Source organism: Gallus gallus, chromosome 4 (genome assembly GCF_016699485.2).
Source record: "Gallus gallus isolate bGalGal1 chromosome 4, bGalGal1.mat.broiler.GRCg7b, whole genome shotgun sequence".
Lineage (NCBI taxonomy): Eukaryota > Metazoa > Chordata > Aves > Galliformes > Phasianidae > Gallus > Gallus gallus.
The window spans coordinates 12,233,184-12,246,246 of NC_052535.1; the positions used below are offsets into that span (position 1 = coordinate 12,233,184).

The following is a 13,063-nucleotide window of genomic DNA, read 5'->3' on the forward strand; positions in this document are numbered from 1 at the left end:
AAAAGGCAAATAAAAATGTTGTGTAGCCTTTAAGAATATGGTTTTGTTGTTCTTTTTTTTCTAGTCCAGCTTAAGAGTGTACCCCTTCATAGGGGTTTCTTATCTCATGTTGGTTTCCTTCTTTTCAGTCATTGGTACGTTAATAAGCTGAGAAGAAATTGTGTTGTATTTATTTTGTTGTATTCAATGATACTGAAATATTGTTGTGTTAATCGTGGCTTTCCAGCATCACCCCAAAGAACTGGAAAATAATGCTTTGTTTGCGAAGGGGATACTTAAAGTGGTGTTTTGACTGAGACTAACTTTACCTCTCATTCATTTTCAGAAAATCGATGCTCAGGCCATTGAAGAGTTCTATGGGCTTACATCAGACATTTCCAAAAACTCAGAATCTGGATATATCCTCTTCTACCAGTCAAGAGACTAAGACAATGGATGCGTGCATAAATAAAAGGGATCAAGATACGTCAAAATGGAACACATTTGTGACAGCAGAAGCAGTTCCTCATTGTTGCTGTAGGACCAGGACAGATCCAGCAGGGCGAACGGAGGTTTCTCTCTACTGTTTCTCGGAGGATTAGCGCTGACTGCCATAACAAGAGCTTTTGCTCCAGTTTTCTTTCTGGGCTTTTTTTACGTGCTATCTTCCAAAATCTGTGTTACCTCTACTTGAAACCTGGCTGCTTATTTGTTCACAGACTGAAGAAGAGTTTTAAAAGTAGCACTGTAGAATTTTTACCATTTAACATTGGCCCGAGGCTATACCTTGGTTTCTATCATCGTCATTTTTCTGTATTTTAGCAGAATGATTTCAATATTCAGTGTCAGCTGAAGGCATATTTTAGGATATGCACAGCAGCTGGTTGCTGGATATTTTTGGTGACTCAGACTTGAGAAGCAGAACAAAGCTAAGACATATTGGAAATGTCAAGTCTGTAATTTAAAAAAAAAAAAGCAAACAGACAAACTGACTGCAGCAGTGTAGATTCCCCATTATGCATTATCTTGGTTTTAGGTAACACTAACAGCACTGCTTTTCTTTTTAATTTTAATTTTTACTGTTCTGTTTCTTCTTTGGAAGGCATGGGACGTTATCCACATTCAGCCCAATGTTCATTTTTGTTTCTAAGCAGAAGTTTTGACTTGGATCCACATTGCTGCAGATTTAGGGGAGCAGCGAATCAGTTACACTTTGAAGAATATCTGGCAACCTGTTGCTGTAGAAAGTTTGGAGTTAAAGCATTTCTTGGAATTATTGCATAAACCAAAAGTGCCCTCTTTTTGAAACAGGGATCTGTTCAACATTTCATTCAATACGTAGTAAACTGATGCAACTAGCATTTTGAATCTATGCTAATACACTGAAACAGTGCTAATTGGGAAGGGTTAACCAAGGGAAGCATTATTTACTAAACTAATCCAGTTGTTCTTAGTCTTCAAGACAATGAACGTGTAAGAAGGAGAACAAACCAACCAACCCAGACATTACTTTGCTAAGTGCTCCTCATCATCTGTTGGTAGGGTTTGTACCAAGCTGGGAATCATAACCCACCCCCCCCCCCCCCCCCCCCCCCCCCCAAAAAAAGCTTCTGATTGTCTTACCTCTATAGGCCTTGCTTAACAGGGGAAATTGTTAGTCTTCTGAAGACTGAAATTAAGTAATTATCCGTTACATGTATGTATATATATATATATATATATATAATAATTTCAAGGATAACAAGAAAGAAAAGACTTACGGGAGTTTGTAAGAAATATCTAAAAAGGATATGTAATTTTATTTTTCAAAAGTCCTGTTCCTGTGCCAAAGCTTGTCACAGCTGGCTCTGAACTACCAGTGGAAATTAATGTTCTTTCATCTTGTTAGTTAACACAGGAGCTGTCCTCTGTGTGGCTGTTCCCAGCACCGCCACTCATCGTATGTTCCACTGTTGTTGTTCCTGGGGACATGTAACTTATGCAATTGTGTGGCCTGTACAGGATCTAAGATATTTACCAAATCTTGTCCTCAGGAAAACAGCATCTCACAAACACCTTCTTGTGTCGGGTGCATGTGCTTGTTTCCCTTACGTTAATTGTTAATTTCCCTTCCAAATACAAATTACTCATAGCCATCGTATTCCAACTGAGTACAGGTTCCGTCCTCCTGGCACATCTTTTTCTTCAGAGGATAAGTGTGGACATCTTTTAAATCATTTTTTACTATATGGAGTACGTGTTCAGTAACAATGAACCTCCTTGCCATCTTGTCCTATTGTGTGAAAATTGTTCCTGGCTAAGAGTCTTCTCCCCTTCTTCTCACACGAGCTGTGAGTCCTCCCCTGGTGGCGCTACCAGAAGCCTGTCATCAGTAAGTCTTGCAAAAAAATGGTAAAAAACAGAAACAAACAGCACTGAGTTTAAAGTAATCTGAACAGTAAATACAAAAATCAGCGTAGTACACTAGACACGTATTTTGTATATCTGGTGGTACATTTTTACAAATACCTGATTGAGAGATAATATTGAAAGATATATACTATAGATTAAAAGCTGTTAAAAGTGCACTTTTGCTACAGATTTATAAGGAAACTAAAAGGAATTAAATTGGAAGAGAATGGTGTGATGTTACTTCTGTATAATAAATGACCCCACCTGTCTCCAATAAAGGTCATGTATGATCAAACGCACACGACACAAATGCTGTTCCTTGAATTGCAACCCAAGGCAGAAACAAAAGTAATTGCTTAGTCACTCTCTCCTTAGCTTCTCTCTCTGCTGGCAGGCTGGCTGATCCTGGCCGCTGTGTTTTCATGCATGAAACCTGTGTGGAAGCAGTTTAAAGTAAGAGAAAGGAATAATTCAGCATTGTAGATTACAACTGATGCGCTGCTAAACCAAAGAGAGGTTCCCCAGAGCCTCCTCCCAATAGCCATCCTGCTGCTGTTTCCTACTGTGTTCTTCATCACCTGTAATAGCTCTGCCATTGCCTTTCCCTGTGATTTCCCTTTTCCTTCTCCCTCCTCCATCCCTTGCTATTGGACTCCATAAGACTTTGTTCCAGATCAGTCAGATAGTATTTGCAGCAGAGACATTTTCAAAGCAAAAATAGTACCGTATGCTCAGAGCTGCTCAGGTTCATTGCAGGACAGGTCTTTCTGTGTCATTCACTTCTTCGTGGGGAAAACTTGATTAAAATTTGCTCCTTTGAGTAGGAATTTGTGGGACTGGGAGTTCAGTGGAAGCAGGTTAAGGTTTGAAAGTGACAGCTGCTCAGTAAAAGCACGTTTCGTATTCAAAATGCCATCTGGTCCTTGTTGTGCTGGGTCACACATTAGAAATAAATAAACAAGGCTATTTTTTTTTACTCTCGTGAACGTGAGCTTGACTTCCAGTGACCTGAGAAAGGGCGTTACCCAGAATGAGTTTTATTTGAGGGTAGCCAGCCAGTGTGCGTTCAGCTCCGAGTAGGAAAGGTGGGATTGATACTGGAGGGGTGGTTTGTGCCCATCACTGATGAATAGTTGGGTTTGTCGTGTTGCTGCAGGCCTCCTCCAGAACATCGCCTTGGAGTGCAGGCAGGACCATCCCATGCCTGTTACCCACCACTGATAAGCAGCAACAGAACAAAATGCATTGCTGTTCTGCTTCCAGGTCAGCATGTCCAGCTGTGCGCTTGGAGAGAGGTTCTGCCCTAAAGACTTCAGAAGCAGAGACTGTTTGTGAATTGGTGCTTGTGCTTGGCATGTTCCCGTTACCAGCAGGAGCCTTTAAAGTCACCATGCCAGCTCTGTTTAGGATATGTTTAAAACAAATCATATCTGATTGGTACAAGAAAGAAAATAGACTAACAAAGGCCCCGAGACAAATAAAACCTTCCCATTGTGGTCCTCAGCATTCATCAAAAGGAAGCAATCTCCTGAAACATAATTAATTTGCAATGTGTAAAGTCCTGCTAGCATTTGCTGTTGTTGCACTCGTTAACCTTCCTGCATCCCTCCCCCCGGTGCCATCGGGCCTCGCTGCAGCCAGCCTGCATTGCCTGTCCTGAAAGCAGTGGCCCAATCATAGAATCGTTTGGGTTGAAAGGGACCTTTAAAGGCCATCACTCTGACTCCCCTGCAATGAACAATGTGTACAACTCGATCAGATGGCTCAGAGTCCAGCCCAAGAGGAGGTTAGATGCCTACAACTGATAAATCAGAGTACGAAACATTAACAGTGAAGTGGTGCTGGGGGGGGGGGGGGGGGGAAACACTTAAATCCTCTTCTATTTTTCTTCTGAAGACAGCACTCACTTTGCAGAGGGAGACAGCTCCGTCCTTTCTGCCATCTGGCTGTAGGTTTTAACCAAGTCATCTTTGTGTGTTTGGAGGGGATGTGCTTGAGATCTGTCACGTGTGGGAACTGCTTTTGTGTCAAAGCAGATGCAAACGGCCCCAGTCTCAGGTGAGCATCGTGCTGCCAGCAGCTGTGTGCAGTCAGGTTTGTAGCAGCAGTAGGTATATCTTCCAGCACCGACCGTTCAGCTCCTTCATAAACAGGCAGCAGCCCACAGGCAGTACCTGGCCGCCCTTGGCACACGAGTGCAGTTCTTTCTGCATTACGAGAAGCCATCTGTGCACCCTGGTGAGGTGAGGAGCAGCATTGACCCCTGGGTGCCCCATGCTGTTCTAGAGCTTGGTGTCACCTCACTGCTGGTGCGTGGACAGACTGCAGTGTAGGTCCCATTTGGCCAATGTCCCCTTTTGTCTGTACCAAGATTTGTCAAGGCCTTAAAATATCAGATCCCAACAGGTATTACTCCAGATATGTTGGCACACATTAATCGAGGCCACACCACTGAGAAGTGTCCTCTATACGTGAACCCAGCTGTAGGCAGCAGGGGCATGGGTTGCACCGAGATTTGTGTATGAGCTCAGTCCCTGCTGGTGTTCCTTAGGGATTCCCAAGGCTTTAGGGCCTGCAGGGGAAGGATGAGCTCCTGGAGCTTCAGCCTGCAGCCAGCGCAGATCTCGTGGTGCTCCTGAGCACCGGAGTGTGGCCAGGATGAGAGCAAGGTCACACGGCTGAAGACATTGCTTCTCTCTGACAAAGGCAAGTAGCAAGCAGTCTTCAGTAGGAGCTGAGTAACTTAATCAGTAATTAAGTGTCCTAATTACTACGCTATTAGTGCATTTGTTTCCTTCGGCACAAAGCAGCTTGCATGTGCTGCAACCAGGCAAGGAGCCAGCAACTCTGGAAAGCAGAGAGCAGGGGTTGTGTTGTGCTGAGCATCCCGCAGCCCAAGAACATGGGGTGGGATGGGATGGGATGGGATGGGATGGGATGGGATGGGATGGGATGGGATGGGATGCACAGGAGAGCCACCCTTGGAAGTTCTGCACTGGGGGACAGCTGTGCCAGAGCAGCTCGGAGCAGAGGGCTGCGCTCTTGGAATTAAAATCCCAAGGTGAAATGTGCCATTGCCCAAATGCTGCTCTGCTACCCCACTCCTCCGGGCCCCATTGCTTACAGCCTCGCACCAGTGAACCCTCAGCACCTCCTCAGCAAAGCTACGGGGGTGGCAGGAAGGTGTTATTCTTGGCAACGCTCCCCACCCCCCTTCTCTTTTTGATGCTGAACTGTTCATTTTCAGATTTTGAGTCACAATATTTCTCCAAGCAAAAAGAGTACGAGTTTGGAAAAAATCCAACTTAGCCCTTCCAACTTCTTTGTGGTCGCTCCCATTCACAGCGGAAGAAGCTCCAAGCCCTGCTGGCGCTGGGGCACACGGTGACACTGGTCCACAGGGTCCCAACCCTGACCATGGAGTGTGTGTGGAGCAGGAGTGGGTGAAGGGGTTGCGAGAGGCGAGCAGGGGGAGCAGAGCAGAAACATTCTCATAAGCCCATCCCTATGCTGTGGGTGTGTGGAGTTCATAGAGCTGTTAAGGTTGGAAATGACCTCTAAGGCCACTAAGTCCAACTGTTGAGCCCTGCACACACGCCCACCAACCGTGTCCTTCAGTGCCATATCTCCACATCTGTTGGACACTTCCAGGGATGGACGGCTTCTCATGGATGGAATGAAAGGGACTATAAAGGTAATTTAGAATGCTTGTGTGTTCCTGATTCTACACACAGCAGGAAGCAGAGCTCCGCATCACCCTCAGCTTGGGGTTTCCCATTTGCCCCCGAGTGGACATGGCCAGGTGCTGGGTCTGGGCAGTGCCTTGCTGGGTGCTGTCTCTCCGCAGCCCAAACCGTGCTCTGAGCAGTGGAGCAGCACTGATAGGGGACAGGAGAATTCCTGCGAGAGCTGCGAACTGCATTACCTTCTTTTTTTCCCGGCTAAAAATACCTTCCAGCAAAGCATCAAAGCTCCTTGAAATAGTCCATCTCCAGCAGCAGGATCCAACTTTGGGCTCCCGGCAGCTGCGTGTTCCCCTTTAAGGGCAGCGGTTAGAGCGAGGTGGCTCCGGGAGCCACGGGGAGGGGTGGGCCTGGAGGACCCCGCTGTGCTCAAAGGGGCTCTGCCCCAGGGGGTGTCCAGCAGTGCCCGCTGCCCCCAGCACCTGCTCTGAGCATCCTCATAGGGAGCGCTGCGGGTGCCCGAGCTCCTCCTGCTCTCTGAGGCTTCACAGAGCATCCTGAAAGCTTTCCTTTCTCTTCACGGGGAGCAAAATAATTCGTTTCCCCCTCCCCTTTCCCCAAGCGCGTTTAATCATTCACAGGTTAGTCATATTCCTAAGAAAAGAAAACGCAGCGTGACGGTGAGCGACAGCTCCTGGAGAACTGCTGCTAATTATAGCCCGGCCCCGAAAAAATACCACGGGGTGGGGTGGGGGGGGGGTCACGTGTGGTTGGGATCCCCGCGTCCCGCATCGGTGAGCAGAGCCCTTCTGCTCATAGGGGACCCCTTAAGCCTTATTTTGCCCTCCCTAAGAACTCAGGAAACCTCCCTCACCGCTGTGCCACGTGCGCTTTTTGGGTTGGTGCTAATCATTGATTATCACTATTAATTTCCCTAATGGTTTGCCTCTCTCCCTGCACAGTCCCAGAGCACCGTGGTGAAGGTGCAGCAGTTGCTGATGGGATGGCACAGCACAAGAGGAGGAGGAAAATCGTGCAAATGCCCTTTTCTCCTAGGAAAACAGTCTCGCCCCTTGCTACATGGCTGCCCCTGCACATAAACCACGGGCAGAGCGCTCTGGGGGCTGCAAGCGGCCACCAAGCACCGTCCCAAAGACAAATGGGTTTTTCCGTCTCCTGGGCACTGGCAGCACTATAAGAGTGAGGAGCCTTCTGCAGGGCTTCTGCCCAATGGGAACTCATCTGCTGCAGGGGACAGCAAACGCCGGCAGGACACAAAGGCTGCACGGCTGGGATCGCGGCAGTGCCGTCAGATGGGCTGCGTCCTGCTTTGCTGGGGGAGCGGCCCTCGGAGCCGGGCTGGGGCGGCTGCGTCCCCCCTCGGGAGCACAGCTGGGTCAAGCACGGGATGCATCCCCAGATAGGGCCACGTATGCAACGCATCCCCGTGTAGGACCATAAGGGATGCGTCCCCAGGTAGGACTGCACGTGTGATGCGCCCCGAAGTAGGACCACGTGTGGGATGCGACACCGTGCACGCGGGGTGTCCCCCGATAGGACCACACACACAGGCTGTGTCCCCACGTAGGACCACGCACGTGATGTGCCCCCAGGGAAGCTTCGGGCTGGCTCAGGACCTGAAGGACACCGAGGGGCTGGCGCCGGCCCAGAGACCCACCTGCCCGGGGTGATCGCTGCGGGTGAGGGCGCAGGAGGAGCTGACAGAGGGACCGGGAGGCCGCTTCCGAGCTCTGCGGGGTTTGGGGTGAGATTCCTGTCCTCTGCGGGGGCTGCATCGTGGTCCCCTCCCGGCCCTCCCCCACCGCCAGACCCGCACCGCGTGATCCCCGCGGGGTCCCCCAGCCCCGGCCTCGCCCCGCACCCCGCAGAGCCGGGCCGGGCTGCAGCTGAGGTTGCGGGCCGGGGGCGTTACGAAACCGGCACGGGGCGCGTGGGGGGGTGAGGCTCTCCGCATGCGGGAGAGCAGCGTCCGCGCTCGGGAGATCCGCGTCCCTTTGTGAATGACGGAGCCGGAACAACCGCGGTGCCTTTGGGATTTCTGTCCCTGCGGGGGGCCCGGACCGCACCGCGCCGGCTCAGCCCCCACCCCCCCCCAAGCTCCGGCGGCACGAACGGCGGCGGCGGCCCCGACCTTGGGCCGGGGGAGGGGGCCGGGGGGGAGGCGGGTGCGGAGCCCCCGCGCCGCGTGCTCTGCGGAGCGGCCCGGCCTCGTTGTTATTCCGAGCACAGCGGCTCTGATTCACAGCGCTGGATCATGAATATAAGTGAAGACTTTGACGTCAGAGTTGAGATTTATCAGCAGATCCAATGGGGCAGGAATATTAAGTGCCGGTGGATGCCAGCGAGCCGCCACCGCCGCTATTGGCGACGTTCGCCGAGGAATGAGGCGTAGCACCGCGGGCTGCGGGCACCGGGAGGGGAAAACCTGAAAACGGGGGCGAGCGGCCGCTCCCCCGGCACGGAGAGAGGTACGGGCGGGGGGCGCGGGCGGCGGGGGGGGGGGGGCAGCGGGCATCGCCCTGCGGCAGTGCGGGGAGGAGAGGGGAAAGTTGGGGCGGCCGTACTCGGCGTTGCCACGCCGCACGCCGCATCCCCGCGGGGGCGACCAAAAATAACGACCCGAGGGCTGCGGGGAGCGAGGGGGGGGGGGAAGAGGGGGGGCGGGAAGCAGAGGCGGTTCTGTGCTTGGAACGGGCGGCAGGAGGTGGCCGTGCCGCGGGGGGCTGCGGGCCGGCGGGTGCGGGGCCGCGGGGCTGCGAGGGGGGGGGGGGGGGGGAGGAGGGGTCAGCTCGGCGCCCCGTCCCGCACCGCTCGCTCAGCGCTCCCCTCTCTCGCTCTCTCCCCAGCGATGCTGCACGGCCCCGCCGCCATGGGAGAGCCCTGGCAGCCGCAGTCCCAGCAGCAGCGGCTCCCGGCTCTCGGCAACGCCTCGGCCCCCAGCGCCCGGCCGTCGGCGGCGGCGGAGGAGGGGGGGGGGCCCGCGGGCACGGCGGCCCCGGGCGGTGCGGGCCCGGCGGCGGCGGTCAGCCCTTGGGACATCGCTCTGTGCGCCACGGGGACGGCGGTGGCCGGCGAGAACGCGCTGGTGCTGGCGGTGCTGTTCTACACGCCCAGCCTGCGGGCGCCCAGCTTCGTGCTCATCGGCAGCCTGGCGCTGGCCGACCTGCTGGCCGGGCTGGGGCTGGTGGGCAACTTCGCCGTGCGCTACCTGCTGCGGCCGCCCAGCGAGGCGGCGGAGCTGGGGGCGGCGGGGCTGCTGCTGGCCGCCTTCTCGGCGTCGGTGTGCAGCCTGCTGGCCATCACGGTGGACCGCTACCTGTCGCTGTACAACGCGCTGACGTACCACAGCGAGCGCACGCTGGGCTTCACGTGCGGCGCGGTGCTGCTGATGTGGCTGCTGTGCCTGGGCGTGGGGCTGCTGCCGCCGCTGGGCTGGCACTGCCTGCGGGACCAGAGCGCCTGCAGCGTGCTGCGGCCCGTCACCAAGGACAACGCGGCCGTGCTGGCCGTCACCTTCCTGCTGCTCTTCGCCCTCATGATGCAGCTCTACCTGCAGATCTGCAAGATCGCCTTCCGGCACGCGCAGCAGATCGCCGTGCAGCACCAGTTCATCGCCACGGCGCAGGCCACCTCCACCCGCAAAGGGCTCTCCACGCTGTCCCTCATCCTCGGCACCTTCGCTCTCTGCTGGATCCCCTTCGCCATCTACTCGCTGGTGGCCGACTCCAGCTACCCCGCCGTGTACACGTACTCCCTGGCGCTGCCCGCCGCCTGCAACTCCCTCATCAACCCCATCATCTACGCCTTCCGCAACCCCGACATCCAGAAGTCGCTGTGGTTGGCGTGCTGCGGCTGCGGCCCCGCGCTCTCCTCCCGCCCGCGGACATCCAGCGACGTGTGAGCGCCTCCTCCTCTCCTCCTCCTCCTCGTCCTCCTCCCCGCGCTCCTCTCCCCTCCGCCGTCCGCGTTTCCCACCGGGAGGACCCCCCCCCGCCCCGGGAGTGCCAACGGGCAAAAGGGGAAAAGGAGGGGGGTGGGGGGGAAGTAGAAAAAAATAAGGGAGTCGGGGGCTTGGGGGGAGGAGAAAGAGAGAGAAAGGAATGCCGATGGTTTCCGTAGAAATGTTATTTTCGTACACATTTTATTTTTTATTTAAAAACACAAAACGACAAAAAAAAAAGGGGGGGGGGGGGGGGGGGGAAGAAAAAAGGAAAGGACGGGAGGTCGGCACACTGCGGTTGTCCCATCCCGGGTGTAACGGGGGCTGACCCCGCGCTCGGGGTCTCGGGGCGGGAGCCCACGGTCAGGTGATGCTCTGCTATGCAATAACGGGGGCGACCCCGGAGAAGCACAGGGAGCCGGGAGAGTGAGGCAGATAGGGCGGGGTGGGACGAAGGCACTTTAGGGGACGGCCGTTCATTTCATGGGGGTGATGGCTGGGGAATCATCCATTCCTCCCCGCCCCACCCCCCGCCCTACCAGAAAAAAGGTGGGCTGCGGGGAGGGGCTGCCCTTCCCCTGTACACGGGGAGTATCGCACCCCGAAGGGATCCGGGCTCGCTGAGACCCCGCAGGGCGGCCTGCACCGCCCCCGCACAGCTCCGGCCGCTCCCGACGGCGCTGCGGTGCCCGCAACGGCAATGCCGCATCGCGCGGCGGCGGCGCGGAGCCGTGACCGGCTGTCCCTCGGCTGCTTCGGGCCCGGGGGGGCACAGCGCACCGCTCCGCCGCCGCCACGGATCCGCCGCTCCGCTGAGCGCGGAGCCCCGGGGCTGTGCGTGGGGCTCCGTTCGTAGGGCCTTGTGAGGGAAAGCCGCGGGGATGCGGAGTGGGTAAAGCTGCGGACACCTGAGCTCGTTTTCTGCCTGCTGAAAGTGGCCAATCTCCGTTCTTCATTTCCTTTTTTTTCAAATCCTCTGGCAATGGGCAGTCGGCACAACGTTGAATCAGCTTACACAGAGATGTGAACATATATATTTATATAGAGATATGTAAAAGTAATATATACGTGTGGACACCCTTCCCTGCTCATTGTCCCCTCCCCCAGTGGCTGTGACGGCAGCCAGGTCCCTGCAGTGTCACACCTCCCGCACAGTCAGGTTCAGCCATTTTTGAAGCGTTGTGAACACTTTTGGGATGTTTTTATACAACCGGACCCAGAGGGCAGTGTTGGTGTCTCTGGGCGACCCAGCGCTTGTTTCGTGTTTTGAATGAAATGTAGCCCTGACTACGAGGCTCTGGGTACACCTCGGTGTGACAGAAATGGCGTTTTCTTGGATTTCCTGCTCGTGTCACTGGTGGCAGGGTATGGTGAGCAGAAGGCTGCAAGCAGTGCAGCAGGGGACCGGCCACCGCTTTCAGCGTGCTGGCACTGAACATAGTGCCAAAGCTCCTCCAGCCGTGCCATAGATCCCCAGAAGTGCTGATGGCCATAGGAGCCATCGGTGCCATTCTTGTGCTTTTCAGAAGAGTTATCATGGGCTTTGCAGAGCACAAGGGCTTTGGCTGGTGGAGGTCAGTGTGTGTCCTCCAGACCCCTGTCCCCTCCTCGTGCTGCCATGGCACCTCTGCAAATATTTGCAAAGAGCTTCTGCTGGAGAATGCATGGCCAGGGCCCCACTTACACTCATACTGTTTCTGGGCTCCGTGGGACCTGGCTGGGATTGACGGCAGCAGAAGCAAGAGGAACATTGGTCTTTTCCAGAGGAAGATTGGTGATAAGTAGCCAGCAGGTTGGGTCTGTTTTTGGCCAGGTTCGTTCAGTGGCCAGCAGAAGTTCCTGAGGGTTTCAGTCCTGGTGCAGCAGCCACAATCTGTTCATTGTGAACTTTGTGTAATAAGAAATCATTCCTGTTCTCGGTAGGTGATGAAGTACCTCTTTCTCGTAGGAACATCAGATGCGGGGGGGCTGGAGGGGTGTTGATCTTGATAATCATTTGTATTGACGTGTATTGACCAGCATCGGGTGTTCACATAATTGTTAACAACTAATCACACTACTTAAAATTAAGAGGAATAATTGTTTGATGCACACGGGATTTCCTTGCAACTCCTCTCTTTCATGTTCGACCCTTTTTTGGGGTGAGGTGGTCACACCCACAGCTCCATCTCTACCACTTGTACCATTTCTGTTAAAAGTGCCATTGGTTTTTGCAGCATCACCCAAGAACTGCCCTTCTCCTGTTCCTGCCACCCCCAGAATGGAGTTTTCCCACCCCCATTGGGAACCTTTGCAATATTGAGCGTTGCAGAGTTAAAGCGGGTTCCAGTAGAGATGACCCACACCAGAACTCTTCTGCCCTTGCCTTTGAGGAATGCGAACAAATTGACTCCAGCTCTGAGCCCACCAATGGGTTTGCCCATTGGCCAACCTATCAGTGTAGGGTACAATGACTGTGATACAGAAAATGGTCTTGAGATGAACAGAAAAATGTTGCCATGAAACTGCATAGGGCAGGACGCCGTGGAGGCTGAGGACGATGGTAGTTGCCTTTATAAGTTCTGCTTGATGTCAAGCGTAACTGTGTCCAAACCAAGGTTGCTCCTTCCCTCTTCCTCCCTCTCTCATCATACCTGCTTACCCAGGAACGAGGACATTTCAGAGCAATCAGGACAGCTGATCATTCTGATGTAATTGTTCTCATTAGCCTTTTAGCTTGACCGAGAAAGGTGATCTCAAAGGAAAATGTCCAGTTACCATTCGGTCATGGTAAAACCAAGCCCCTACGATGCACTTTATGAGCGAGTGAAAACAAATCAATGCTGTTATTGCACTGTATCTCTATTGTGTATAATATTATACATTCATCTGTAAGAGTAATTTATTTTTATTACTGTAAATAAAACTGTTTAAGTGGTTTGTCAAGAGGCTATCCAAAAATGGAAGGTAAAATTAAAATGTCTGAAGACCTGGGCTCCTGCCCAGGCATGTGCCATGCTGGTGTCTGTGTCTTCATTCAGCTGAATTGAGCCTGGTGCAGGCCCACGCT

The 13,063-nt window shown here is 53.6% G+C and overlaps 2 protein-coding genes across 7 annotated transcripts in view; both read left to right on the forward strand.

Annotated features, from left to right (window-relative positions):
- The window catches only part of USP12-like (ubiquitin specific peptidase 12-like), a 73,695-nt gene extending 71,026 nt beyond the window's left edge, over positions 1 to 2,669 (forward strand). For all 6 annotated transcript variants that reach the window (XM_046940033.1, XM_046940032.1, XM_046940031.1 and 3 more), the window contains one exon: positions 326 to 2,669. In XM_046940033.1, the coding sequence (XP_046795989.1) occupies positions 326 to 427 (102 nt within the window). In that variant the 3' untranslated portion in view covers positions 428 to 2,669. The remainder of the gene's footprint in view (positions 1 to 325) is intronic.
- Positions 2,670 to 8,417: 5,748 nt separating this feature from the next.
- Positions 8,418 to 13,009, forward strand: LOC100858332 (G-protein coupled receptor 12-like). Its single transcript, XM_040699663.2, has 2 exons — positions 8,418 to 8,542; positions 8,921 to 13,009. Exon 2 carries the CDS (start codon positions 8,923 to 8,925, stop codon positions 9,973 to 9,975), a length of 1,053 nt encoding a protein of 350 aa, XP_040555597.1. The 5' UTR covers positions 8,418 to 8,542; positions 8,921 to 8,922; the 3' UTR covers positions 9,976 to 13,009.
- Positions 13,010 to 13,063: the final 54 nt, after the last annotated feature.

Excerpts from the sequence above, each read along its gene's own strand:
- LOC100858332 (XM_040699663.2), top strand. The coding sequence starts at position 8,923 with ATGCTGCACGGCCCCGCCGCCATGGGAGAGCCCTGGCAGCCGCAGTCC.